This window comes from Typopeltis vanoorti, chromosome 18 (assembly GCF_054136105.1).
Source record: "Typopeltis vanoorti isolate ZY-2024b chromosome 18, IOZ_Tvanoo_1.0, whole genome shotgun sequence".
Lineage (NCBI taxonomy): Eukaryota > Metazoa > Arthropoda > Arachnida > Uropygi > Thelyphonidae > Typopeltis > Typopeltis vanoorti.
In genome coordinates, this window is record NC_143566.1 from 40,285,623 (window position 1) to 40,303,600 (window position 17,978).

Here is a 17,978-nt window from a genome sequence, read left to right on the forward strand (position 1 = left end):
TCCCAAAGGCAGTAGGTGAGACCATTTAGCACTAACTTCCAGCAATGCGCATCCAATCTCTTCATGAGCCAATTACGGACAGCTTGACTATCAGTGATTTTTAATTGGCATCTGGGAAGGAGACTACAGCAAACAACTGCTACCATCTTGTGATCCCCGCCACTATATATTGTCTGAAAGGGTGAGAGTTCTACCGTCGACTTTCTTGAATTTGAGATGAAAAGCTCAACTTGTCTATACCAGAGATTGACTAACTAGGGAACCAGTCACAGAAAGATTGAGGTTTCTATAATTGCCGACTAGAATCAAACTTAAAATGGTCTTTCTTTGTGCAGTCTAGCACTGAGAATGCAAACTCCATTTCCAGGGCTACACTGGCCAATCTTCCTAAAAAAAACTAAAGTGTGTGAGATTGATGATTTCTTGTTGGGTGCCTTTGGAATGGATTGAATAACTATGGGTTAATTTCCAGTCTGCAAGATAGATATTAGAGCAAAATATGAGAATAAAAAGTGATGTTAACAGGCATGAGTATTGGAACATCACAAAAAAAAGTTATGGTTAATAACCTTGCCAAAAACAAAAAGCATCATGGCTGATTTTATCCCTTTCAAAATCATTTTCACATGTGTTGATAGTTTGCATGCACTTATTTTGGGCTTTAGTATGAACAGAAAATGAAGACAGATTTAGATGAAAGGCCATTGAGATATACCTGGTTCTTTCTATACAGCCTTGGTCCATTTTCTGGATAACTTTAAATAAGGAATGAAAAAAATGTGGAATGGGGAAATAAATGATTCTATGCAATATAAATTGCTGCAGTGTTCACTGTAAAAGACTGAAAAAAATAATCCAAGTCAAAATCTCATTGGAATTCTTTAAATGCTGACATCACATGAATGAGAGTGACTGTGCAAATATTTTCCATGGGAGAAGTCAACAACATATTGTGATCTGAATTGTCAAGCAAACAACATCCATGATGTAAAAATCTCTAGTGAAGAAGAGATTTCGTGTTCAGAGTGATTTAGGGTTATCTGGTGGTCATGTAAACAATTTAACAGTAAGTCATTGGTGATAGCAAATCTCTCATATTCTCAGCTTGCTTGATCTGTGAAGTTGGAATAGTAGAACCAGTATTTTTGAACACTAGAAAATCTCAAAACGAAATCCAAAGTTCAGAATGGTTGATGGCATTAGCTGAAATGTTCCCTTAGGGAAAATAATTCAGTTTTTGCAGGCAAGGACAGAGTTTCTAATGAGTTTTTGAAAACTTTAAATTTCTCATTAGAAACTCTGTCCTTGCTTCCGCCACATCTTACACTAGAAATACTTTATTTCTATACGTTCTCTTCAATTCATGTCTGGGTAGCACATTACATGGTATTTTTCTTTGTCATTATCCAGATCAGTTGAAAGCACCAGTTCTTGTCTGATTGCTGAAACTAAGCAATCCTAATCCGATTTAATACTTAGGAGAATACCTGGCAATACTGAATACTGTTGGCAATGAGATTTTCTTTCTTTTCCTCCCAGATACTCTGGTTTTTCATTCAACAAAACAGCCAGCTTGATGTATACACACATAATTAACAGACAATTTGATCTGGGTAAGCCTTAGTTACTTCATCCATAATTTCAGACAACTGCAGTCTTTCTTGTTTTAAGTAATCGGTATATTATTTTATGTCAATAGTTTCATTTTAATAAATGTTGTCTAATAACAAGGCATCAGTCGGGCTCCAATATTTATTTCTGCAAGATACTGTCTTAAAGGTTGCATTATTGAGCACTTTTTATAAGCTGATTTTTCTAGTCTCATAGGTTCCTCTTTCTTTCTTCATAACTTTTTTTACATTTTATTTGCTACCAAAGCACTTTATGGAACCCTAAAGAATATCAGATTTGCAAAATATTTACTTTGTTCTACCTTATTTATTGGAGTGCTTGGAGTAATGTTATAGGATTCCTAACAAATTTATGAAATTCGATTCAGGCGTACCCAGATCAGATGTATTTGTACCTTATTACAATCAAATACAGGAACAAAGAACTGGTACTATGGTATTGCCTTACATCCAAGGTTTCATTTAGCAGCTATTTTGTAAAAGTTTTAAGCTACATGTATTAGATATTGAGCTCATTTCTCTGCAATTTGTAAGTTATTTATCACGCTGTTATTCACTGCTGGGTGTTATCATTTTTGTGTGATTTTACACCTTCGTCTTGCACCTGAACTAACATCCAACAATCTTCCTGTATCCCCTTCATTTCTAATTTGCTAACTTAAAATCTAAATATAGACTATATATTGGCTGATATATTGTCCCATTTATCCATATAACTAACATTTCACACAGATTTTCCCTTGACATCTTGTCAGATGCCTTCTCAAGATCCACAGAACTTCAGGATTTCTCAACTATTTGTCTAAAAGTGAAAATCTAAGTACAACCTCCGTTGACCTTGAACCCAGCTTGTTCTCAGTTTCTCTTCAACTTTTCTTAGCCTTTTATGAAGTAGACTTCTATAAATCTCACTAGGAATGCTCATTAAGCTAATTTCTTTGCAATTCTTACATTATTTCCCTTTTGCAGCCTAAATTATGAAAGCTCTATTCCAATCATCTGGAATTTGGCCTCTGATTATGCCTTCTGAATTGTGTAGTGTAGGCACTTTTTTTATCTCCATATTTCAGCATGGTCGAATATCATCTACTCCAGCTACCTTTCCACATTTCAACTTTTTGATGCCTTTTTCTATTTCTAGTTTTGATATACAATATAGTCCTGATTGCTTTCCTGTTGAGTCTTTTCTACCACCATTGTGTCACTGCTTGTTTCATTTAGCAATCTTTCAAAATAATTACTCCAGATGTGTAGAATATCAATAGTTTCCATGTCACCTGTATCATCTTTGTACTCTTTCCTCCATTTCTGAATTTTTTTCACTAACCTCCAGAATATTTCACCATCCTGATATATATTTTATATGGTATTACTAAAAATTTTGCACGAGTTTTGTTTAGCTAGATTTACACAGTGCTTCACTTTCTTACATTTTTCTCTGTATTCTCTAAGAGCACAAGCTGGCTTACTTGCCAGGAACTTTGATATTTTCTTTTCTTCTTTTCCTTTGCTGCCTCTTTACTTCCAGAGTCCATCGTGGGTTCTGATTTTTCTATCCTTGTCGACAATCTCACCACATCCCTATTTGACTAAAAACAATTAATGCTTTCTTTAGAGTTTGCCACTGAATCTCCAAGGTTTGTTCTTTTTTTTTTTTTTTCAAACTTTCATTTTTACTTGAATAACATTTGAGTGACATTTCACCTCTGATTTCTACTCAGAGGTGAAATGTCACTTTTAATACTGTTTCTTTTCATATAGAAAGTTTAGATAATACCTGAATTCTGCTAGAATTCAGACATTATCAGAACTTATGTGCATCGTATACACTGCTTATTCTCCACTGATTCTCTGTTCAAAACAGAACCATCTTTTATTGGAGCTACTTTAATCTTCAGTGGTTACATCATCATCAATAAAATGATGAATAATTTTTCAGTGATTCTTCAGAGAAAGTTTCTATTGTTTCTATTCTGTATGTCCAAGGTGTATCTGAAAAGCATGCCAGATGTCTATTGTCAGTTTAACCTAGAAGCTTCTTTCTTCTGGTTCACAAAGCAAATTTATTTTTGCTTTCAACAGGATAAAGATTCCCTTCTCTATCCAGAAGTTTACAGAATTCCTTGCTCATGAATCTTCCTGTTATGGAGAAAGACAGTATTGTTTGCTCAAATACATGTAGAAGAATAACAGGATTACATCCAGCTTCATGATTATGTCCAATTTTTCCACTCATGCCATGTCTGCTGGACACAACATTCATTGGAATAAGACTAAAATGTATTAGAATAAGAATTACGTATTAGAAATAAATTATTGTTATTATTATTTAACACCTCCAGGGAGTCTAAAGACTCATCGAGGGAGAGTGTGCCAACAGCAACGAACGATTGAACCCCTTCCAACTACTAACCGCACTCAAACTTGCTTAACTTTTTTGCGGAGCCATTAGTAGCAGAGGTTCTACCAATCGACCAACCTTTGCTTATTCCAATAAATATTAGGGTATTTATTGGTGTAAGACTAAAATTTATTTTCTAATTAACATTGGCATTTTATAAAAGTTGAAAAAAAATTTCATTTAGAGTACAATACAATTTCATATAAGAATACACTTTCAAGAATTGACCCATGCTCAGACTTTTAAGAAAAGTTTTAAATTAATACTTTTTAATCTGTGAATAAGTCAGCTTGTTCTAGCCTTCTGGAAGTGTAAATTTTTTTGCTTTGCATTGAACCTTTAATTTTTATGACAAACATCATTTGAAAATATGACCATTTTCATACCTATTCGACTTTTTCATTACATTCGTCACTGAAATTCTATAGATTATGTGCTGAGTTAACATGTTTTGAAAACACATTTCCTGACACATACATACTGTCATCTTGTTCAGTAGATATAACTAAACAACAACAACAAAAAAAAATCTTAATTTATCTCACTCAGTTTTTTCTACAAAATAAAGGGGCCCTAAATATTGAACCATCCTGCTGTCTATACCAGTTATTTGTTCTGTACTTAGTATCCCTTTTCCACCCACCAGTTAATAAAACATTGTATCATGTGTATTTGTCATTTTTGTTTATCCTTTTTTCCATGATATTAATGCTTAGTGGTCTTGCTACTGGGATAAAGCTTGAGATTCTTTGAGAGACAAAATAAATTCTACTAATATTAAAAAAATATTAATGTAACTGTGTGTAAAATGTGTCTGACCAGAGCTTTTTAAAATTCATTCTTATAAACTAATTATCTAAAAGGCCTACAAATTTCACAGCAGAATATACAACTGTAAACATCTTACAAAATTGCTTCTAGTTTCCTTCTTAAAATGACAGGATTTGAAAAGAGAGAGAGGGGAAAAAAAAAGTGAACACTTGTTTTTTTGCTTCTCGTTCATGGGTTAATTTCAGTTTAATTACATGTCTTAGACTTGTTTCTTGCTTCAAATAAATTCATACAATGCACCACGATACCCGAGTCTAGAAGAAACATTTTGAAGCATTTCTTTCCTAGGAAACATAGCACTAAGAGAATTTTCAAGTTATTTTTTTGTTCTGAAAATTCTTTTACTATCATTAAACATGAAGTTCATCTTCCTTATTGAAAACATTTTAAAGTTGACTATTTAAAAAAAAAGACATCAGGAAAATTGTAGAATCCCATTTCTGGACAGTTTTATGCACATTCAACTTATTGTGTTTTAAAAAGATATTCATCTCTTATTACTGTTTGCTGAAAAGTTATTTGCTTCTCTCCTAATGACTTTATCCTCTAGTTGACCTTAAAAATGTCACTGTATTTCATTGTAGAAATACCATTTTACTGTATTTCTACCCCCTCCCCTTTGGGGGAAGGACTCCTTATAAACAGTATTGTTTTCCATCAACTACTGCTGTCAGTGAATATCAAAACTTCCCATTCAGAAATCATCTTAGCATAAATGGGTTTTTGCTGCCAAGCAACATGGTGATCAAAATGAGACATTTATTTTTATAAATATGGATACAATTTTTCAGTCCATAAAATGTAATTGGATATTTAATATTTATTTTCCTGTCAGGTTTTTAAATTGCTAAAGTGAACATTTTGACATGAGTCCTTTATCAATAAATATAAACAAATAGTGACAAGACCATAGATGTACAGCAATACTCCACCTAAAGATGCTTCACTTTATGACAATCCACTTGTACTGTGCTTTTCAGTTATGACCAATGCCCATTATTTAAAGAAGCCTCATTTGCTCATGTGATAGTTTTAGCAACATGACACTGCTGTAAATCAACTGATCTGCAGTAGTCATGAACTTTTTACTATTTACATCATTGCTCACTACATCTTTCCATGTTTTGGTGTTTGGCTGTGAATCATAAACTATTTATAATTTTATTTTACTGTAGTTAATAATGGCAAATAAAATTCAAAATACAGTTAAAAGAAGATGCACAAGCTGATTACTTTGTATACTAAGTTTAAAATTAAGTGATGAAAGATTTATTGAACACTGAGATAAATGCAGGCTAAATTTACCTTTCACTACTGTTGTTACAATTCTTTAAAGTAAAAGTTCTTAGTGAAGTGAAAAGTGCTACAGTCATCTATAAACATGACCATCTTGTTGTCAAAATGGGAAAACTTAATGGTGTAGATTGATGACCACAAATGCGGAGAACCGTCCACCAGGGCTTCTGACCTAATGTCCAGTCTTCTGACCTAATGTGGAATTTTTGATGCTTTTGAGAAAGCAACTGACACAATTAAAAATGAAAAGTTGGTCCTTGTTGGGGATCTAAATAACAGAGTAGGAAATGATTGTCAGACATACAAAAATATTTTGGGAAAATTTGAAGAAAAGAGCAAAGCTAATAATGGCAAATACCTGTTGGATTTCTGCTCAGGATTTAGACTGGTTATTACTAACACCATGTTCCAACATAAAAATATGCACAACTTCACATGAAGAGAAGAGGCAATGAATAAGAAAAGTCTCATTGACTGTGTTATTGTTGATAATGATGTTTTCTCCCTGGTGCAGGACACCAGAGTGTACAGAGGATTTGAAATTGGAAGTGATCACTATTTAGTCTTGAGCAGGATAAAATTGAATTTCATATTGAAAAGAATAACATGTAAGAGAGTTTTAAAGCGAATTAAAGTTGAGCAGCTCTCAGATGTGAACTGTAGACTAAAATACACAAAGATTATTGAAGGAAAAATGAAAGAGTTTGAGAACAAGAACCAAACCTTGGCGATTCAGTGGAAAACCTTGAAGAAAACCCTGACTGATTCAGCCAGAGAGGCATGTGATGAGGTTGTCCGCAAGGATAGAAAAATCAGAACTCCATGGTGGACACAGGAAGATAAAGAGGCAGTGAAGGAAAAGAAGAAAGCATTTCAAAAGTTCCTGACAAATAAGTCAGCTTTTGCTCTTAGAGAATACAGAGACAAATGTAAGAAAGCGAAACACTGTGTAAAATTAGCTAAACAAAAGTCTTTGGAGGATTTTGGCAAGAACATAGAAAATAAATATCAAGAAGGTGGTAAGATATTCTGGAGGTTGTTGAAGAAGCTTAGGAATGGAGGAAAGAGTGCTGTAAAAGGAGTTATCATCATCAAATTCCTGACATGTACCCTCGAGGGGTGTACAGTATGATAGTACTGCATGAAAAATTTACATCATTACTAATTTCCTATCTACAATTTTCCTCCAAATCAGTCTGTTACTTGTCAAGACTCCAACATCATCAGATCTTATATTTCTGTCGTCTAGGGCACTTTGTACCGCATCAATCCACCTATTTCTTGGTCTTCCTCTGGGTCATTTTCCTGCCAACCTATCAGAGAACACTTGTTTTGCTAATCTTTCCTCGTCCATTCTGTTCAAGTGACCATACCACCTGAGATTAGCTCTGTTAACTCATTCCTGGATGCTGACAATGTCAAGTTCTTTCCTAACATCCTCGTTTTTAATATGATATTGCCATTGATGCCATTTAACACCTCTGGTCTTTCTCAGGACTCTCATATCTGCTGTCTCTAGTCTTTTTGTCAAGTGTTTTACTTCTGACCCAGCTCTCAGATCCATAAGTTAAGACTGTTTTGAACACTGTCTTGTATACAGCTAATTTAGTGTTCCGACTGATTTCTCTTTTATACCATATGCATTTACTCAATTGACTTCCTACCATACCAGCTTTGTTGATTCTGTTGTCTATTTTCATATTTAATTTACCGTCTTCACTAAAAATCGTGTCTAATTAGCTGAAATGTTTTACTTGTTCCACAGGTTTTCCGTTCACAATGCAGTTGATATTTTCGACGATTCTGCCCATTTTCATTGTCTTTGTCTTTTTATTGCTGACCTTCATAACATATCTATTACAACAATTATTCAATTTAGTCAGGGAATCTTGCAAACTTGTAGCGGATTTATTTAGAAGTGTAACATCGTCCGCATAAAGCAAAAAGCTGACATTAACATTTCCAATTCTGATATCATGTTCAATACCACTTTTCTTCATAATGTGATCCATATAGACAATGAATAACAGAGGGGGATGATGTACATCCTTGTCTCACACCACATTTAATATTAAGCCATCTTCCTGTACTTCCTTCAATTCTAACTGCTGACTTACAACTCAAATAAAGACTAAGTATTGCTTGATATAATGCCCATTGATACCATATAACTGTAGTGTATTGAATAGCTTCTCTCTTGGCATCATGTTGTATGCCTTTTCCAGATCGACAAAACTTAAATACAGATCTTTGTTATATTCCCATGCTTTCTCAACTAATTGTCGTAAAGTGAAGATCTGATCCTGACAGCTTCTATTTGGCCTGAATTCAGCTGGTTCTTCACCAAGCTTTTCTTCCACAATTCTTCTCAACCATTTCTCAAGTACACTGGCATAAATCTTGCCCGGAACACTCAGTAGGGAAATACCTCTGTAATTCTCACATTCAATTTTATTTCCCTTTTTATATATGGGTACTATTAGAGCTCTACTCCAATCATCAGGAATTCGTTCGTCTGCTCAGGCCTTCTGAACTATGCAGTGCAGCCACTGTAAGATGTTTACACCACCATACTACAGCATTTCTGGTCGAATATCAAGTAATTACTCCATACTTCAAGGATATCTTTTCCTCCCATTTTCATGTCACCTTTATCATCTTTAACTCTTTTACAGCACTCTTTCCCCCATTTCTAAGCTTCTCCAGAATATCTTACCACCTTCTTGATATTTATTTTCTATGTTCTTGCCAAAGTCCTCCCATGACTTTTGTTTAGCTAGTTTTACACAGTGTTTTGCTTTCTTACATTTGTCTCTGTATTCTCCAAGTGCACAAGCTGACTTATTTGCCAGGAACTTTTGAAATGCTTTCTTCTTTTCCTTCACTGCCTCTTTAACTTCCTGTATCCACCATGGAGTTCTGATTTTTCTATCCTTACAGACGACCTCATCACATGCCTCTCTGGCTGAATCAATCAGGGTTTTCTTCAAGTTTTGCCACTGAATCTCCAAGGTTTGGTTCTTGTTCTCAAACTCTTTCATTTTTCCTTCAATAATCTTTGTGTATTTAGTCTACAGTTCACATCTGAGAGCTGCTCAACTTTTATTCGCTTTAAACCTTTCTTACATGTTATTCTTTTCAATGTGAAATTCAATTTTTTCCTGCTCAAGACTAAATAGGTATCACTTCCAAATTCAAATCCTCTGTACACTCTGCTGTCCGGAGAAAACATCACTATCAACAATAACATAGTCAATGAGACTTTTATTATTCCTTGCCTCTTCTCTCCATGTGTATTTGTGTACATTTTTATGTTGGAACATGGTGTTAGTAATAACCAATCCATGTCCTGAGCAGAATTCCAACAGGTATTTGCCATTATTATTAGCTTTCCTCTTTTCTCCAGATTTTCCCAAAACATCTTTGTATATCTGACAATCACTTCCTATTCTGCTATTTAGATCCCCAACAAGGACCAACTTTTCCTTTTTCATTGTGTCAGCAGCTTTCTCTAGAGCCTCTAAAAATTCATCCACTTCTACCTTAGTAGAACCTTCTGTGGGACCATAGGCACAAATAAGTCTCATTGTCCAGTTTCCCATTCTGATATTTGCCCACATCACTCTGCTTGAGACTGCTTGCCATTCAAGAAGATTAGCCTCGTATTTAGTGTTGAATACTATGGCTACCCCTTCTTTTCCTTGATTGTCATTGCCTGAATATAACATTTTGTATTTATTGCTCAGAAAGATCTCACCAGTTTTTGTCATTTTTGTTTCAGTCACCCCTATTATGTCGATCTGGTACTTATCTAATTCCTCAACTAGCTCCATTTCTTTGCCATTCAGGCTTCTTATGTTGATAGTACCGATCTTTAACTCTGGTGATGTTGAGTTGGGGTGTGCTTTGAGATTTGTTCCAGTAGCTGACTTTTTGCTGTTTGCCCTGGTTTCCTGGTGAAAACAACGAGGTCTTGTTTAACCGGGTGATGCCCCAGCCGGCTTGAAATTTTGTCATGTTGCCCCAACATTTTGTATATTGGTTTAAGCCAATAAGAATACAATTTGGTCGGCTAAATCCCAAATTGCCAGCCCATCCTCGTTCGTTCAGTATCCAGGTAGATACCCAACAGGGTGCACCACAAGAAGATGAGGATTGGACATTAGGTCAGAAGCCCTGGTCGGGTCTCCGCATTCCTTTAAAGTTATGTTGAGGTCTCCTCTCAGTTATACAGCTTTTGACCCTTAAGCACAGTTAGAGATTATAAAGATGACATGAAAACGGGAGAAAAAGATATCCTTAGAGTATGGAGTAATTACTTCGAAAAATTGCTAAGTGAAACAAGCAGTGATAGCACTGTGGTAAAAAAAACACTCGACAGGCATGCATTTACGAATATATATTCATACTTGAAGTAGAAAAAGCCATCAAAGCTTGAAATGTGGAAATGCAGCAGGAGTAGATGATATTCGACCAGAAATGCTGAAGTATGGTGGTATAAAAGTCTTACAGTGGCTGCACTGCATAGTTCAGAAAGCCTGGACAGAGGGACGAATTCCGGACGATTGACGTAGAGCTATAATAGTACCCATATACAAAATGGGAAATAAAACTGAATGTGAGAATTACAGAGGGATTTCTCTTCTGAGTGTTCCTATCAAGATCTATGCAAGTATACTTGAGAAATGGTTGAGAAGAATTGTGGAAGAAAAGGTTGGTGTAGAACAAGCTGGATTCAGTCCAAATAGGTCCTCTATTTGGACTGAATCCAGCTTGTTTTTCACCCAGCTTTTCTTCCACAATGTCAGGATCAGATCTTCACTTTACGACAGATAGTAAAGAAAACATGTTAATATAATAAAGATCTGTATTTAAGTTTTGTCGATTTGGAAAAGCCATATGACAAAGTGCCAAGAGAGAAGCTATTCAATATGCTACAGTTATATGGTGTCAATGGGGCATTACATCAAGCAATATTTAGTCTTTATTTCAGTTGTAAGTCAGCAATTAGAATTAAAGGAAGTACAGGAAGATGGTTTAATGTTAAATCTGGTGTGAGACAAGGATGTACATTATCCCCTCTGTCATTCATTATCTATATGGATCACATTATGAAGGAAAGTGGTATTAAACATGATATCAGAATTGGCGATGCTAATGTCAGCTCTTTGCTTTATGCAGACGATGTTATATTTCTATATAAATCCGCTACAAGTCTGCAAGATTCTCTGACTAAATTGAATAACTGTTTTAATAGATATGGTATGAAGGTCAGCAATAGAAAGACAAAGACAATGAAAATAGCAGAATCTTTGAAAATGTTAACTGCGTTGTGAATGGAGAACCTGTGGAACAAGTAAAACATTTCAGCTAATTAGACACGATTTTTAGTGAAGACGGTAAATTAAATATGAAAATAGACAACAGAATCATCAAAGCTGGTATGGTAGGAAGTCAATTGAGTAAATTCATATGGTATAAAAGAGAAATCAGTCGGAACACTAAATTAGCTGTATACAAGACAGTGTTCAAAACAGTCTTAACTTATGGATCTGACGGCTGGGTCAGAAGTAAAAAACTTGACCAATTACTAGAAACTGCAGATATGCAGATAGAGTTCTGAGAAAGATTAGAGGCATGAACAGATGGCATCAATGGCAATATCATATTTGAAAATGAGGATATTAGGAAAGAACTTGACATTGTCAGCATCCATTAATGCGTTAGCAGAGCTAATCTGAGGTGGTATGGTCACTTAAACAGAATGGGTAAGGAAAGATTAGCAAAATAAGTCATTTTCCTGCCAGGTTGGCAGGAAAACGACCCAGAGGAAGACCAAGATATAGGTGGATTGATACGGTACAAAGTGCCTTAGATGATAGAAATATATGATCTGATAATGTTGGAGTCTTGACAAGTAACAGACTGATTTGGAGGAAAATTGTAGATAGAAAGTTAGTAATTATGTTAATTTTTCATGTGGTACTATCATATCCTGTACACCCCTTGATGTACATGTCAGGAATTTGATTATGATGATGATTGTTTTAAGCTTACCTTAAACCATTCTGTATAGAATAACTTTCTTGCTTGCATATTTTACATAACTAAATACTTTATTTATGTGAGTTATGCACATATATGACTGCTTAAAAATGTTATTAAAACATTACATGCATCTACAAGTGGAGAGAAGGAAAAAAGGCAGCCATTTGGTATATGACAGTGGTCTGGAACCTAATGTCATATGACAGCCTTATGCCTGTACGTAAGGATTTTGTGTGTGCATTCCCAAAGTGCACTGAAGAAATATCACATTAAATTTTTAAATATAAAATTGGACTAAAGGTTATTTGCTCTTTCAAATAAGTTTTTGTATTAAGTTCAAAAAATGTGTAAAACTTAATCAAAGGATTGTATAGCTTTCTGAAATAATGAACAGTGTTTAAAATTTGTGAGCAGTGATCTTGATCTGCTTACAATGTTTAAGGCAGATTTAAATTTCGTGTTTATCAATAGCAGAGTTTCCAGAAGAAAAAAGGGAACTTTAAAATTAATGTATTTCCATGTTTCCTAGGAAACAAACTGAATTTGTTTCACAGAGTAATGTTACCATGTTCAAGATGTGCAGAACTTAAAAACTCATTTAAGAACTTGGTGACATGCATGAATTTTTATTTGCAAGAAAAACTACTATGTGATGTTGGAAGTTTTTTCCCACTTGGTCAGACTATAATAAATTTAGTTTAATCCTTTATCCAAGTAAACAAAGTTTATTCCTGAAGTATCTTCAGGACAGAGGCAACTCATGGTAAAGGTGGATGTGCTTTGCATTATGGGAGATACTAAGACAAGTGATGAGCATTTTGTCCACCTTTACCACGAGTTGCCTCAGTCCTGAAGATATTTCAAGTGCAAACTTTGTTTGCTTACACTTGGATAAAGAATTAAGCTAAATTTATTACAACTATGACATATTTGGCAGCCTGGTTGGCTGAGTGGTTAACATATCCACTCTTTGCATCCTGCTGTAGTGGATGTTTGTGATTGTTTTTAGGTGGGAGATGAACTTCATTGCCTAGTGTGAGACCATTGCCTGACTTTGAAGACTTGAAAAAGTTCCGTTCTTGGTCTTTAGTGCAGTATTTCTGGACTGTGTAAAAAAAAAATAAATACAGAAAAAAGATAAAAAAATTTTAGATCACCCACAGTAATATACTACAGGTTTACAATGACTCATGGAAGGAATGCACATAAAAGTAAGAAACCGTTCATTGTTGAGAGAAAGAAGCCAGTGTCTACCAAGATTAAAGGAGCTAACTGTAGTTATACTTATTTATTTTTCTTTTCAAGTCTTGTGATTTTAAAGAATAAATTGGAAGCAGTTTTGTGTGACGTTTATTTTCAGAGTTCTGCTGTATAGTTTCTAAAATGTATATGTGCTCTTAATACACATTTTATGCCTATATAGATTCCTGCCACTACAATTACATATATTTTTTTGTAAATCATGATGTTAATTTGAATTAATGTATTCAAATGTTTTGCAGAGTAATGTTACCATGTTCAAGATGTGCAGAACTTCAAAACTCATTTAAGAACTTGTTGACATGCATGATTTTTATTTGTTTGAATAAAAGAATAACAAGAATAACAATTCTTTATTTGTTATTCTTGTTATATTTGTTATGAATATTTTATTTTGTTTTTCATTCTGTCTCAAGTTTTTTCTTTTATAGAACTAAGCATTCTTGTCTTGAAAATAAATGAATAAATAAATCCCCTGGATAGGAAACCATGTTTTATTGTATGAGGGAGCGAATCTCATTAGGTTAATTACTTGATAAACAGCTGATACTATTTCAGTAGTTTGTATTCATTTTAATAACACTTTCTTTATTATATATATACTAGGGGGAGCTATGCCCCCTGGCAGCTACGTCGCCCAACCCTCCGAGTTCCTGACTGGTAGGCAGTTTCTCCTTGAATTCTGATGACTCGAATTTTGAAGACTCAACACTCGGTAGCCCTGAGTTTCAAAACATGACATTAAAAAGGCTTATCATTATATATATATATATATATATATAGGATAGATATATATATATATAGGATAGATATATATTAAATTTATTTAGCCAGAACCAAAGCCTTTACCATGAACTAATATAATTTGGTTATATGCATACTTCAAGACTTTAATAAAGAATTCATAATATTTAATATAATATTAATGATTTTAATTTGATTTATAATTTTGGAATTTACTGCATTCATCATAATTGGAAGTGTAATAAGTTTTATTCTAATTTTAGAGAATGTAGTAGGAATCCTCAAGAAATGATCATGAAAAGAATCAAGGAAATGGGTGAAACATTTTCCACCAGTTATGCCCAAGTTAGTGCAGACCGTTTGCATCATTATGATATGTTTAGTTTGTGTAACAAATGATTCAAACATAGTTATATTCAATATTTGTTTACTTTTTTTTGCATATAATCATGTTATGTTTATTATTTATATACAAACACAGTGCAAAAATTCTACAGTGACTATATATATTGCTAAGTAACTTCTGACTGTAGCCCACATCACACTTTCTTATCTCACATGAAATAACTTGTTAGTTTAATATTTTCCTGTAGGTTATTTGTATAAGTGCCATACTCTTAATGGCAAACAGGGACTATTTGAATAGGATACAGCAATTATGTTTGACCTTTTAATTTTATTGCAAAATTAGGAGTGAGGTTCTTTTAAACCTTTTTCAGTCCTTTTTTTTCTTCTTGTTCTTTTTGTCACAAGAACCTCTTCTGCTGTTTGTTTTTATTAATTTGCTTGTTTATCCATTCTTCCTTTATGTCAGAAGAAACAAGAATTTGAATGAGTGCTGACTCAGTTTCGATGGAGATTTTTAATACTATCTTTATGGAGTAAGTTTTAGAGTTTCCAAATTTTTCTTTTCATTAGATTCCCATGGTTTTTGTAATTTCCATCTTGCTTACATTGCTATTTTTGAAATTTACCAGAAAATAGTCTGAATATATGTCATTACATCTGCAAACTATTGTCTCTTACTTGTGAAGATAACTTTTTGTTTATGATTATGTAATCTATTAATGATTGTATTCCTCTGGCACTCTAAGTATATTTATGGGTATTTTTTTTTTTTTTTTTTTTTTTTTTTTTTTTTTTTTTTTAAGAAAAATATGTTTGATTTTTAATTCATAAAATGATGAAAAATCTCAATTTATTTCCATTTTGATTTAAATGTTATTCTCTGTATCTAACATTATTGAAGTCTTCTGCAATTATTAAATAACTTCTATTACAATGTCTCATCAGCTTTTCTGAATCATTGTAAAATATTTCACTTCTATTTTTCCTTCTTCTGGAGCATAAATTCCTATTATTTTTAGATAGCTTATTTCAAATTTCAGTCTCACAGCTGCTGTTCTTTCATTAATAAAAGTGTGGTTCCCAATTCTGGTCTTCCATTTTTGAACTCTCATTATAGCTACATCACATCTTGCTCTTTTATTCTGCGCTATGCCACTACATATCATTACATAATCTGCTATTTTTACAGTCTCCTTTAAATTTTTCTTAGTTTCAGTTAATGCTACTATATTTATCTTTTGACTACTTGTTGAGATCTGTTTTTTCCCTAGCTAAGCCCCTAACATTCCTAGCAGCAACATTTAATATCTAGTATTCAAATTGTTTGCTCTTTTTTCCTTGCCATTGTCGTTTTCAGTAAATCCCCCCCCCCCCCCACTCTCCCCATTGGGTACTTCTGAGTTTATCTGTTTTTTACAAGAAGAGGTTATCAGCCTCTTAACTCCCAACTTGGAGGACCAGAATATGTTTCTCTCTTAGTCTAGCACTTCTTCTGTAATTTTCCCAGCTAGGTTGGCCCTACTGGCAGCATAGCTCTCAGGGTCACTGATACATGCAAGCACCTCACCACAAAAAGGTGGAGATGCTGTCAAGGAGGGTAATTAAATGGAGGGCCACAAGGAGACTCATAGTGATAACCTTTTACAAAATTTAGCTAATAATAATTTATTATTGTTAATAAACTTATAAAGTAATCAGTTGTAGTTTTTTTATATGGGTGTGTGATAGACTGAATTAGTCTTATGTAAAACTTCTATATTTGTTTAAATTAGATATTGTTGGTATGGCACCGGTGTGGTGGCATCTGTAATGTCCTTGTGTAAATTGAATTGTGTGTGTGTCATGAAAGATGAAGGATTTGTGAAAAGAGAGCATTTCCTGGTTAGCAAGTGGGCAATGTTTTGAGAGTAAAGGTCAAGAGAATGTAGAGAAGAACCTCAATAATGAAATAGCATGCATATATGTAATCTTTCATATGAGCAAAGCACAAAATTGAAAAATTACAGAAACGTCAAGAGATCAGCAGAGCTGAGAAGAGAATAAAATAGGAGGTCCAAGGTAGGGAACAAGATCTTATGAATAAATAAGAGAAACAGTTGAGCGAGAAAATCTTACCCAGTAAAGAGATTCTATGATCAGAGGACTGCTTAATAAAAGAGTAATAAAATCTTATTTCCCTGACTCAAAAGTTAGTAGTAGTGATGCTGTCAAAAGACATAGAGAAGCAAGGTAAAATAATTGTTTTAAAATATTTGGTAAAAATGACCTGAGACATGAGAAATAGTCTATGAGAGAGGATGTGAAGTAGTCATTGGAAGAAGGAGGGAAAAAAAAGGAGAAAAAAAAAAATGAGTGTGAGAGTGAAGATTGTAAGTCTCTTGCCACACTTTGATAGAAGCAAAGTGAGTACGAGGAGGATGTGGATAACAAATGAATCGATATGCTGATTGTACAGAAGAAATGGAGAGCTTAAGGATCTGTGGTCTCAATTTGAAGGACAGAAGGATTTTTGTAATGCTCAGACTGCACTTAAATCAGGGTCATTGTCTACAGAGAGTTTTTACTGACAGTCCAAAAAAAAAGAAGTGCTCCATGAAATGAGCAAGTGCAAAAATGACCAAAATGTGAGTAATCTAGTCTCTCAAACTGTGAATATTAAATGGGGTAGTAAGTTCAAGATATAAAGGTGTTTGGGGATACTATAGTTTCTATATACTAATGCCAGAAGTATTAGGAAGAAGAGAGAGTTTGGGGCATTGGTTAGTGTAACCCCACTAAAAGTTATAGGTATTAGTGCGACTTGACTAATAGCAGATGGCATATTTACAGGGATGGAATGTGAGGGGTTTAGTATTTTCAGAGAGGATCAATCGGACAGATGGCAGTTCTTTTGAGATTAATTTGGTGTGATCAATCTGGTGTGAGATTGAGGCCAGGAGGACAAGTATAAAATTGTTTGCTGTGATAGGCCATCATGGAGTGCCAGGGATGTGAAGGCATGCATCAGCAGATTAGTACAATGAGTGTAGATTGAGTAATTATCATGGGTCAGCAGCTTAACTTTGGAGACATAGGCTGGAAGGAGCACTGGCAAGAAGGAAATGAAATTTGCACATTTACTAAGAGATAATTATTTAAAGCAGCGTATGATGGAGAGGGGACTTAGGGTGCAATAGTGTTTATCTGGTTATAGGATCAGAAGTTTTGTCCATAAATTAGTGCCTACATTGCCTCCAATTAAGATGAGTGATCGTGCAGTCTTAACTCGTGAGATAGTGAAATATATGAAATTTTTAGTTAAGAAGGGGTATGTGTGGAACTACAAGACAGTTGATTATGAAAAACCTAGGAGGCAGTTTGAAGCAGTGTCATGGCATAAAAATATGCAAAGGAAGGATGTTCACAGTGCATGGGGATAT

The 17,978-nt window shown here is 34.2% G+C and overlaps 1 protein-coding gene across 3 annotated transcripts in view; it reads left to right on the forward strand.

Moving 5' to 3' along the window:
• The window catches only part of LOC150096609 (retinoblastoma-like protein 1), a 488,590-nt gene that overhangs the window by 188,373 nt on the left and 282,239 nt on the right, over positions 1 to 17,978 (forward strand). For all 3 annotated transcript variants that reach the window (XM_090408756.1, XM_090408757.1, XM_090408758.1), the window contains exon 10: positions 14,475 to 14,556. In XM_090408756.1, the coding sequence (XP_090264882.1) occupies positions 14,475 to 14,556 (82 nt within the window). The remainder of the gene's footprint in view (positions 1 to 14,474; positions 14,557 to 17,978) is intronic.